The following is a 12,743-nucleotide window of genomic DNA, read 5'->3' on the forward strand; positions in this document are numbered from 1 at the left end:
GCATATTTATCGATACTTATAAGGTTTTTACGTATAACGTTTTGTTGCATAATAATTTACAACCATAATGATTTACATAAATAATTTAAGAAAATAATTTTAGCCTCTCAACAACTCCTCGAAAAAACCTTTTCCCTAATCTCCGACCAAACACTTAATTCGACGGAGCCCCGCTCACGCGGGGCTCCTATTTCTGCGTAGTTTGCCCTTCGGGCATCTAAAGAAACCTAACGAACCTAACCTACCTACTATGATTAGTTTCTTTTATAAAACCGTTTCTGCTACTGAACCCGGCTCCTATCCTTCGTAGGTTGCTCACAACCATACATGTTTATTATTAATGCTTTGTAACATTATGAAAAAAAAAACATATTATGACAACTAAATATATGACTTAATTTATGTCTATATTAATACTATGCACTGCAATACTTCGAACGAAAAATACTTATGGATATCAAGCAGCTGACTTAAAATTTTATGCAAATTAAATTAATGACTATAAAAAGTATGACATAACTCATTTATGACAAAAACTCAGTTATGCTAAGGAATAATTCTGACTAAAGATTTTTATGACTTACAATTTTATGCATAAAGTATTATGACAATTAAAAATATGACAAAAGTTGTTATGCGACCAGAGGGAGTCCCTTATGCGACCAGAGGGAGTCCCACGTCGTTGGCGTGGAAAAGGTTAATATTTTTAACTAACCGCATTTTATACAATTTTCTCGCTAGGTCTTAGCTCTATTAAAACCCGCATTTTTGTGTTTTTATATGTTTTCCGAGCAAAGCTCGGTCTCCCAGATATTGAGTATTATGTCAGGAAGGTATAAAAGTAAGTACTTATGCTATCTTTTGTTGTATTAGCTACATACTTACCTATAATAAAATTATAAAATCATTCCAACATAAATATATAAATGCATGCTTTCTTTTCTACTAACAATAGTATAGGTATAAGTCACGACTGTAAACATTTACCTTAAGATTAAGTAAGAGTTGAGTGCGGCGTGCCAACAAACTAGTTAGGTACTCCAGTTTGGCGCATTTATTGTATATACGAGTATGTACCGATGTACTTAATTGTTTATGTGAATAAATAAAATTAATAATAATAATTAAGCAACATGCAACTCATTAATATAAACGAACAGCGTTTTAGAACCGGAGTCAGCTGTTTCCGATGCATTATACAACGGATTATGCAATTATCGCGCCGATTTTAGGTCAATCTTAAATGTAATCGCGGTCAAGACAGACTAGCAATTCACTTGGCTTTGATAGACAGATACAAAATGTGGCTGTAGTCGCAGTCAGATATACCTGAGAGGCCGCGGTGCTCAAAAATATGTATACAGTATACACTAGGTACTTTATTGCCCATATTAATTAAGGTAATGTATACATAGTTTTGTCACTTTGTCCGTATACATAAAAACTTATATATTTATTTGTATGTTTAATTTTAACATTGCAACAATTGAATCTTTCTGATTAATATAACCAATCATCGTAGTCTTCTTCTTCCTCGCGTTATCCCGGCATTTTGCCACAGCTCATGGGAGCCTGGGGTCCGCTTGACAACTAATCCCAAGAATTGACGTAGGCACTAGTTTTTACGGAAGCGACTGCCATCTGACCTTCCAACCCAGAGGGGAAACTAGGCCTTATTGGGATTAGTCCGGTTTCCTCACGATGTTTTCCTTCACCGAAAAGCAACTGGTAAATATCAAATGATATTTCGTACATTAGTTCCGAAAAACTCATTGGTACGAGCCCGGGTTTGAACCCGCGACCTCCGGATTGAAAGTCGCACGCTCTTACCGCTAAGCCACCAGCGCTTCTAACCAATCATCGTAGTAATAAAAATATTTTTTTTACTATTACGATGATTGGCTTTTTCAATGAAGGGTGCGGTGACAGTGACAGGTGTAATCTCCATACAATTTATAACCATAAAATGGCAAGTCTCTCAAAATCGTTTTGAGATGACACCTGTCACCGTACCCTTCGTGTTTGAAAAATACTATAATATAAAATGCCTTAAGGCATTGCACGTGTGTGAATGTGTGTGTGTGTGTTTTATTGGTATTGTGCAATGAATATTAAATAAATAAAATACCTATTTAAAATGCTGCTCCTCCGGTTTGAATAATAAAATGTTATACACCACGACTATTCTATTTAATATGCAATAAATAATGTAATAAACCTTCAAACAAAACAAAGTTCAATTTACGCTGTTTTGGTAAAGAAAAATCGCGAATGATTTGTTCGAGGTCACACCTAAATACTTAGGTATCAGCTTATGTTTAAATTTTAAATAATATACCTAAAATCACCTTTAGCAGATCAATGAACTCTGTATGTATGACACGTATGACAAAATATTACTTTGTAAAATGTTTGACATCTGTTACGTTTAAATTAATATACATGGTGTTTTCGGGGTCGTGGAGCAAGAGAACCAGACATCATACAGAATCCAAAGATGAGCCTAATGATGTTGTTAATTATTGTTTATCACCAATAATGATGATTATTTTCCAGATGACAAGTAGGAAAAAACATTTTTGCATACAATTTGGTGACCCTACTCAATGTGACGTCTTGTCGCTTTCCAGCGACAGCTTTTCTTTACAGCGTATGTCAAAAGTCATAGGGTGACCATAATTACTTTGTATAAAATTAATTTTACTTGAAAAATAAGAATAATTCAAGTACTTAATTATCTTTTAATCAAATACTACCATATGATAATGTGGATCATTTACAGAGTCAGAAAAACATATTTTCTGTTCGACTTAAATCGACATCAATACTGATTGACTCTTTATGTCCATTATATTTTCATGCAACAACAATTGAATTGTTTTGAACTATCAACCCGCCCCGGCTTCACACGGATTACACAAAATCTTTACAAATTATACACCTAAACCTTTATTAAGGTTCATTCTATTGATAGGTGAAAACCGCGTGAAAATCCGTTTAGTAGTTTTTGAGTTGGTCGCGAAAATACACTTAGACAGACAGCGGCGGAAGACTTTGTTTTAAGACTGTGTACTTAAGAAGTATAGATAAATATGGCACATAGAATACTTAAGCTCTGAAAATGGACATAGCTACTTTACATTCTGGGGGACCAATAACACAGACCGAATCAGACGTAGCAACTACGAGTAGGTATTACTATATTACTTACGTTATATATTGATCAATTGAGTTTTAATTTAAACATTTCTCAAGTTCCTCCTCAGTTAATTTCACCAGCCTCACTGACTCCTCCCAAAGTATCTTAGCATTCTTGTATCTATAGGCCGTTGGTATGGCTCGAGCCTGCTTGCAATCCTTGAAAAACTCCCCACTTATCTGTCCAGCTCTAACATCTAAAGCGACGTGCAGAGCCGTTTGAGCGCCTTCTCTAGGCGTCTTATTAAAGAACATAGTCCAGTATCTTAATACAGCGCCAAAGAGCAAGCCACCGCTGTAATAAATCCCTGTGCCTACAGCTCCTGGGTCAACACTATTAATCACAACATGAGCTCCTTTAAGTCTCCTCGTAAGCTCTCTAGAGAAGGGTATCATGCTGAACTTACTGTTACAGTAACTGAAGAACGGCAGCCAATTGATACCTGACTTCTTACCATTCAGATCGACTCTCCCTAAATTATGTAACATAGAAGAAGTGTTGACGACTCTAGCTGGTTCAACGGCCGTTCCTGTCTTTTTCAAAAGCGGCAGCAGAAGAATTGTCAGCAAAAAATGCCCGTAATAATTAACTTGCATTATAAAGTTCATGCCGTCTTTTGTTTCGAAATTCTTAGGCACTCCAACACCAGCGTTATTTATCAACAAATCCAATCTATCTTCTGTTTTATGGATATCTCCCGCGAATTCTCTTACTGACTCTAAAGAGCCTAGATCAAGAAGTTTAAAAACGGGTCTCACACCAGTTTTTTCTTCTATTACTTTTTGGGCGTTTAAACCTTCCTCCTCAAACGGGCAAGCGACGATAACCCTTGCCCCTCTTCTTGTTAAATCTTTAGCTATTTCAAGTCCCATGCCAGTGGTTCCTCCTGTTACAATCGCCGTTTTTCCTTCTAAAGTTTTTAGGGATGTGCATATACCATTGGTAGTTTTGTGGTAAAGCCGATATAGGTATAAAGCCGCGAGAGCGGCGAAGGCCGCAAGAACGATCGGAAACGGCATCTCGGCCGCGAGCGCACTGCGGGACTGCAGGTTGCAGTCAGTGCGCTCGCTGGTGTAGAGGTTTTAATTTTAACAAAGTTGGTAATCGACGGGTGGGTCATCGGCGGTGAACTTGAGACAATGTAATACCTAATTAGGTAGCGTTAGACATATTTTTTATTTCATGTTTATTAAATTTTAATAAGACAAGTAAGTACAGTCTCAGTGACAATTGCCTCAAATTTTGTTTTCAATATATATTAGTACCTTGTAACTATTCGTAGCTGATTATTTAACACTAAGGGTCGGTTGCACCAAACAGTCTGTCACCTATTAAAGCGTCCGCAAAAAAAATGGGAATTTTCATACTTCACTGCTGTTTGACGTTAAGCAGTCTGTTAAATGGGATACGTTATTGTTATGTTATTAATGTTATTACATTATATGTACATTTAAGACAAATGACTCCAGTAGGTATACTTAATTTTCATGAACAAGAGAGGCGATCTCGGCTTTTTCCGCGTGTGTATGACCAGAGGCCGAACCGCGAAAAACGAGAAACGTATCTTTTTATGTGCCTCTCTTTCGCTCGAATATGTAAGAGCGATAAAGAGGCAGATATCGAAAATTCGATTAATTTTCGCGGCCCTCAGCAGAATACGCCAGATACGTGAGTTAAATTTTTTCCATTGCAAAAAATTTGAAAAAATTTAGTTAACTGATGGGTCTGCTGAGTAAAAAAATAGTTAGGTAAAATAAAATCTAATTAAAAATAATGTTTATTTCATATTTTTCAAAGTCAATTGACAATACCCTGAAAACTAACACAACAATAGAAATGACAATGGTTTTTGAGATTATAATTTTCATTAAGCATTTTGAATTTAATTATTCAATTGTATTAAATTATTTAACAAAATATATTAATACAGTATACATTTAGCGTTTGCGTATTACGATTATAATAACCCAAAAGCTAGGATAGTACCAATCGTTATATTGAATTTTTTTTATAGGATTGCAAATTATTATATTTTCTTTCGATATCATATACTTTAGTACAGAAAAAAAAAGAGTAGATAAATCGTCGTAAACATTAAACCTATAGAAAGGTACGTACTTCGTTCTTTAAATGTGGAGTTGATCTTAAGGTCTCTGCCCACTACACCGTATCATACCATGACCGTACTATGAACGTATCGGGCACGTAATGTAACGCGACACGCACTACTATGCCCACTAGAACGTGTCCATATCGTTTCATATCCGTGCAGAACGGGTTTAGTGCCTGTCGTAACCGCGTATCATCCCCATAGCATCCGCCTATAATCCCCGTAGCATCCGCGTTTCATCCCTTTAGTACCCGCGTTTTATTCGCGAGAGCAAGACTCGTCGGAAAGAGCGACCGAATAGTTATCAGAAATCAAACTGGCAAGAGCGAGCAAGATATATGGCAACACGTTTATAGCGGGCTTAGAACGGTCACCATACGCGGTTATAACCCGTATGCTCACCGTTTCGCCGCCTGCACGCACCGTTCTGGCAACATTGCGTGCCGTGCACGGAGCGTTTCGGTACCTGTAAAATATCCTCGCCGACAATTTTTGACGGTCCGTGCATGGCACGCGACGGGTATGGTCGGTGACGGAACGGGCTAGTGGGCATAGTCTCATACTTTTTAATACAAAGAATATATTTTTGCCTGAAACGTTCCTACTACGGTCATGGTAGTAGGACCGCGAAAACTGGCGCATACTCCACCGACAAGAGCCATGCTCTTAAATTTTGATGATGATGACGGTCATGGTATGATACGGTGAAGTGGGCAGAGACCTTTACACAAATCACTTTCGGTCTTTAGTACTAATTTAAAGGTAGTGTAATATGATAATTTCAGCGTTAATACGAGACCGCGATTTTACAAAGTGGGAATTATAATATGGATATAAAGTAAATATAATTGCAGTCAGTAATAATGCTCCTATGTGCAAAGAAAGGTCTAAAGATAAATTAGATATTATGATGTTTTGAAATTTTGTTAGACTATACTATTACGACTTAATTAAAGTCTTGTTTCTTGAAGAACATTAATAAACAAATTGTTAATTGTATAGTTTTAATGCCAATTTAAGTACTATGCGGATAAAAGGTAAATTAATATAATTTTATTGTTGCTACCTATTTTGCAGAATCACATTAACCTTTTCGACACCGTGTCAAACACAAAAGCTGTCACGCTGACGTCACCGAAGTGTCAAAACTGAAATTGAACTTTATGCATTATGCACGTAGGTCTATGTTGCTCTGTGGTCTGTGACCGATTAATCAGTCTTTGGCGTTGATCCTACGGTTCGGATATATCGGTCATTGATGGCGTCCAAAAGGTTAAATTACATGATAATTTTAAATAATTTTATTCATTTATATACCATACTTATTTTTGCCTTACCGCCCTAAAGTCCAGTTTGCATGGAAATGCATCATGTGCAAGGCCTGTTCACTTCCTAAGAAAGTTATGTCCCCAAATAATTGCGCATGTATGCGCCTGAAGCTTCTATGTGTGCTTTGGCCTCCTAGAAAAAGTTGCCAGTAATCAAAATAAAAACATTTTTCTACAGCAACATTTCTCCCAACTAAGATTTAAATTTTCACGAATTTTTTACATTATTAATCGTAAAACGGGACTTAAAATACTTAAAACTTAACTACACGCGATTAAGTTTTATAATGAATATTTGCTTCCAACTGTCTTTATTAATGTCCATAAAATATTTGGAGGGTAGGTACGTCTACCCACCATAATAAAAAATATATATTTGTCAATGACTCTGTCCAACTGCTGTGGTTAAAGTTCATAACGAAAATTTTATTTATTAAATCTTTAAATAATAAATACAACGTAGCGGTACTACCACTTAAGACTCTGTTTGTAAGTCTGTGCCTACATGGATTACAGCAATGCACATAGAAAATGTGCTAAATGCGGAGCAACGGCTGTTGAAGATACATATTTGAGTGAAATTCATAGCTTTAGTGGGTTCAGAAGGAACCGCGTCATAACGCATCTGGAAAGCGTATTAATTAACCGTGAAGAAATGTATGAATACAAGTTGGAAATCTGTGTAAAATGCCGTGTGTAAAGTGTAGTGTATCTGTGTGTGTAAAGTGTAATAGGTAGGCATGCCTAAAGATATTTGTATTATACTGAAAACTTTGTGAATGTGCTTTATTAATGTCTATTTTTTTATTAAGTTGTCAGGGTTTAATTTTCAGTGTATATTTCTATATGTAAAACATTTTTTTAATAAATAAAATAATACAATGTTATAAACATAAATATGCCTTTTATTTAAATCAATTGATAATACCACAAACAAGGGGTAATATTTGCATCTTTCATATATTTCGTGATATGAAGATAACTAATATGTTTATCAACAGAATTACTACCTATACCTACCAATACCCGCCAGGCTAAACCGGTTGTCAACTTTAGTTCCATTGGTACACAACGACGGCGCCACTAGTATAAACGTATAAACGGTTGGGGACATTTTTTTGTATGGAGTTACCGTTCTTCTCCTAGTGAGTATTATATTCTTTGATCATGTGACGTCGTCCGTTTTCCTCTTAAAGTAGTAACAGACTATCGCACCGGACCGCGACCTTTGTGCGGTGCGGCGCATTTATCGATAGTGTGTAAGCTTCCATCGCACATAATTATTATTAATAGCGGTGCGGTGCGTCGCACCAACTGACAGGTAATAATAATACTGGTGCGCTCCGCACCAATTTCCCTAGTGTGTAAGCTGCATCGCACCGTTTGACAGCTGTCATTTTCAAATTATGACAGTGGAATAATAATACTGGTGCGCTCCGCGCCAATTTCCCTACTGTGTATTCATTCATTCATTCTTTTAAAATTATGGCTTCAGCCCAGTGGGGCTATTTCGCCAGTATCAAGGTCGTAGTAGCAGGGTAATACGATTGAAATTGTACGGTTAGTACAAGACAGTGTACGGTGATTTAGCTCTTGTAAAGCGATAGCGGACTTTACAAGAAACACGTGGACAACCGGCCGTTGACTCCAAAATGATGGTTAAACGTGCTTCAAGATTAATTCCCCATTCACTGCACATTACCACATTAGTTTACTGTATAATAGGCTATGATATTACACTTTAAATAATATTAATGAGCAAAAAACAAAGCAATTGATCACGACGCGTGACCATCAAGATGGCGCTCGAACCGGAAGTCCTCCCCTAGTGTGTAAGCTCCATCGCACCGATTGACAGCTGTCATTTTCAAATTATGACAGTGGACGGCAATGTAGCCAGTCGATGATTTACAAAAATGCGGAATCAGTGCTTTAAAAAGACACAGATTTTTTAAGATTTTCATGGGATAAGGTGCATTATATTACCTCAGGCCGTTCATCTACGTCTAAAAAAGCGGAGCCACATTGATTGAATTTATTCTTAAAGGATTCCATTGCAAAAATACGTTGGAAAACACGGAAATATGGGACACTTGGCAACACTGGCGCACGTGTGCGGCAGTCTGTAAGCTAGGATCGCACCGTTTTGACGGTTCGGTGCGATAGTGTGGAACAGTGTTGGGCATTCAAGAATAAAATCATTATTTGAATAAGAATTCGTAGGAATAAAATCATCTCGATTTTATTCCCGTCAAAAATATTCAAATAATTTTGGTCGGGAATAATTCGTATGAGAAAAAATTGAATGAGAATAACTTATTCTTAATCAAATAAATATAATCATGATTTTTAATCGAAATAATATTCCACGAATAAAAATGTAGTCCGGGTACCGTATAGGTACTAATTACGTATAGTTAGGTAGATGTAATAGTAGTTAGTCTCTTGTCTAATTTATACCTATTTTATGGAATAAAATCTTACAAATTGACTGTCGCATAACGCATAGTTTCAGTAACCGTATTATTTTTAATTTACTAACCAAATCATTAGGTTAAATTTAGCTGGTCTAAGCGCTTTGTCTCTATCACTCTTACATATTAGTGCGATAGAGAGACGGAGGTAGCGTTCCGTTGACGTAGCGCAAACGATTGGCATATTGGCTACGAACCCAAGGTGCCTAGCCAAGATGACAATTTTTGTTTTTATTTTAATAACAAAATCATTAGGTAAATTTAGTTGTTCTGGAGGCCTAGCCAATATGCCAATCGCTTGCGCTCCAACAACGAAGCGCTTTCTGTCTCTATCACTCTTACATATTAGTGCGATAGACAGATTAGAGACACAAAGATAGCGTTTCGTTGTCGTAGCGCAAACGTTTGGCATGTTGGCTACGCTCCCAATGTGCCTAGCCAAGATGCCAATTTTTGTTTTTACATTAATAACCGAATCATTAGGTAAATTTAGCTGTTCTGGGGGCCTAGCCAACATGCCAATCGCTTGCGCTCCAACAACGAAGCGCTTTCTGTCTCTATCACTCTTACATATTAGTGCGATAGAGAGACAAAGATAGCGTTTCGATGTCGTAGCGCAAACGTTTGGCGTGTTGGCTACGCTCCCAATGTGCCTAGCCAAGATGCCAATTTTTGTTTTTATTTTTATAATCAAATCATTAGGTAAATTAAGCTGTACTGGGGGCCTAGCCAACATGCCAATCGCTTGGGCTCCAACAACGAAGCGCTTTCTTTCTCTATCACTCTTACATATTAGTGCGATAGAGAGACAAGGATAGCGTTTCGTTGTCGTAGCGCGAACGTTTGGCATGTTGGCTACGCTCCCAATGTGCCTAGCCAAGATGCCAATTTTTGTTTTTATTTTAATAACCGAATCATTAGGTAAATTTAGCTGTTCTGGGGGCCTAGCCAACATGCCAATCGCTTGCGCTCCAACAACGAAGCGCTTTCTGTCTCTATCACTCTTTCATATTAGTGCGATAGAGAGACAGAAATAGCGTTTCGTTGTCGTAGCGCCAACGTTTGGCGTGTTGGCTACGCTCCCAATGTGCCTACCCAAGACGCCAATTTTTGTTTTTATTTTTATAACCAAATCATTAGGTAAATTTAGCTGTTCTGGGGGTCTAGCCAACATGCCAATCGCTTGGGCTCCAACAAAGAATCGCTTTCTTTCTCTATCACTCTTACATATTAGTGCGATAGAGAGACAAAGATAGCGTTTCATTGTCGTAGCGCGAACGTTTGGCATGTTGGCTACGCTCCCAATGTGCCTAGCCAAGATGCCAATTTTTGTTTTTATTTTAATAACCAAATCATTAGGTAAATTTAGCTGTTCTGGGGGCCTGGCCAACATGCCAATCGTTTGCGCTCCAACAACAAAGCGCTTATTTATTAGTGCGATAGAGAGACAGAGAGAGCGCTTCGTTGTCGGAGCGCAAACGATTGGCATAATGGCTAGGCCCCCAGAACAGCTAAATTGTAACCAAAGATTTGGTTATTAAATTAAAAACAAAAATTGTCATCTTGGCTAGGCACATTGGGAGCGTAATATCCAACATGCCAAACGTTTGCGCTACGACAACGAAACGCTATCTTTGTCTCTCTATCGCACTATATGTAAGAGTGATAGAGACAGAAAGTGCTTCGTTGTTGAAGCGCAAGCGATTGGCATATTGGCTAGGCCCCCTGAACAGCTAAATTGTACCCAAAGATTTGGTTATCAAATTAAAAACAAAAATTGACATCTTGGCTAGGCACCTTGGGTGCGTAGCCAATATGCCAATCGTTTGCGCTACGAGAACGAAACGGTATCTCTGTCTCTCTATCGCACTAATATGTAAGAGTGATAGAGACAGAAAGTCTTGCGTTGTCGGAGCACAAGCGATTGGCATCTTGGCTAGGCCCCCAGAACAGCTAAATTTACTCAATGATTTGGTTATTAAATTAAAAACAAAAATTGTCATCTAGGCTAGGCACCTTGGGTGCGTAGCAAATATGCCAAACGTTTGCGCTACGACAACGAAACGCTATCTCTGTCTCTCTATCGCACTAATATGTAAGAGTGATAGAGACAGAAAGCGCTAAAAAACAGCTAAATTGTCCTAATGATTTCGTTATTAAATTAAAAACAAAAATTGGCATCTTGGCTAGGCACATTGGGAGCGTAGCCAACATACCAAACGTTCGCGCTACGACAACGAAACGCTATCTTTGTCTCTCTATCGCACTAATATGTAAGAGTGATAGAGAAAGAAAAAGCTAAAAACAGCTAAATTGTCCTAATGATTTGGTTATTAAATTAAAAACAAAAATTGGCATCTTGGCTAGGCACATTGGGAGCGTAGCCAACATGCCAAACGTTCGCGCTACGACAACGAAACGCTATCTTTGTCTCTCTATCGCACTAATATGTAAGAGTGATAGAGAAAGAAAGCGCTTCGTTGTTGGAGCCCAAGCGATTGGCATATTGCTGCGGCTAGGCCCCCAGAACAGCTTAATTTACCTAATGATTTGGTTATAAGAATAAAAACAAAAATTGGCATCTTGGCTAGGCACATTGGGAGCTTAGCCAACACGCCAAACGTTTGCGCTACGACAACGAAACGCTATCTTTGTCTCTCTATCGCACTAATATGTAAGAGTGATAGAGACAGAAAGCGCTTCGTTGTTGGAGCGCAAGCGATTGGCATGTTGGCTAGGCCCCCAGAACAGCTATTTTTACCTAATGATTCGGTTATTAAAATAAAAACAAAAATTGGCATCTTGGCTAGGCACATTGGGAGCGTAGCCAACATGCCAAACGTTTGCGCTACGACAACGAAACGCTATCTGTCTCTCTATCGCACTAATATGTAAGAGTGATAGAGAGAGACTATGCGCAACTCTACGGAGGGTCAACGTTTGGTATGTTGGCTAAGCACCCTGATCGGATGATAGAACTAGATAGTGTATAGCGAAACTCTTCAATGTGTACTATACCTAAACTATAGTAACAAATATCAAATCAATCCGACTTTTAAATAGAAGGGTGAAAATCAACTTATAACCGATTGTACTACAAAAATTAACTTAATTCTAAATAACATTTTAATTGAATAAAACCTTAGTTAGAATAGGCCCACTTCTAGAATAATTATTCTGTTTTTTATTCCGCATTTAAAATAAGAGTCACATGATTTATTCACCTTAATTTTATTCTAAAATAACTAGTGCAAGAATAATTCTAATTCAAATCGATTTGAATAAGAATAAAATTTCTGTTTTTATTCTTATTCTTATTCAAGTTAATTTTTGCCCAACTCTGGTGTGGAAGCCCACCCCAGTACGAGCTATTCCCAGAAACGCTCCAAGGTCTCGGTGCGGTGCGATAGTCTGTTACGGCCTTTAATTCCCCTCTCACGTGTAAGAAGTATAACATACAAAGTAAGTAATAATCATGTAATGATGACATTACCATAGTCTTTTGTCTATGTTACTTTGTATGGAACCGCGGCCACAATTCCAGTAATTACAAATGCTTATAGGTAGCGCAGAGATTGAGAAGATTGCATATAATTATGATCATGGTGATTGTTAATGATCGTATAAAATCA

At 37.6% G+C, this 12,743-nt stretch overlaps 2 protein-coding genes across 9 annotated transcripts in view; both read right to left on the reverse strand.

The window, feature by feature from the left end:
• LOC134793375 (uncharacterized protein ZK1073.1) overlaps positions 1–12,743 on the reverse strand; it is a 67,549-nt gene that overhangs the window by 2,563 nt on the left and 52,243 nt on the right. The window lies entirely within an intron of this gene.
• LOC134793387 (retinol dehydrogenase 11-like) lies at positions 3,200–4,242 on the reverse strand. Its single transcript, XM_063764962.1, has one exon. The coding sequence runs from the start codon at positions 4,216–4,218 to the stop codon at positions 3,235–3,237; it is 984 nt and encodes a 327-aa protein (XP_063621032.1). The 5' UTR covers positions 4,219–4,242; the 3' UTR covers positions 3,200–3,234.

Source organism: Cydia splendana, chromosome 9 (genome assembly GCF_910591565.1).
Source record: "Cydia splendana chromosome 9, ilCydSple1.2, whole genome shotgun sequence".
Lineage (NCBI taxonomy): Eukaryota > Metazoa > Arthropoda > Insecta > Lepidoptera > Tortricidae > Cydia > Cydia splendana.

Bases quoted from the DNA above. Each gene is read 5' to 3' on its own strand.
- LOC134793387 (XM_063764962.1), bottom strand. From the start codon at position 4,218: ATGCCGTTTCCGATCGTTCTTGCGGCCTTCGCCGCTCTCGCGGCTTTA.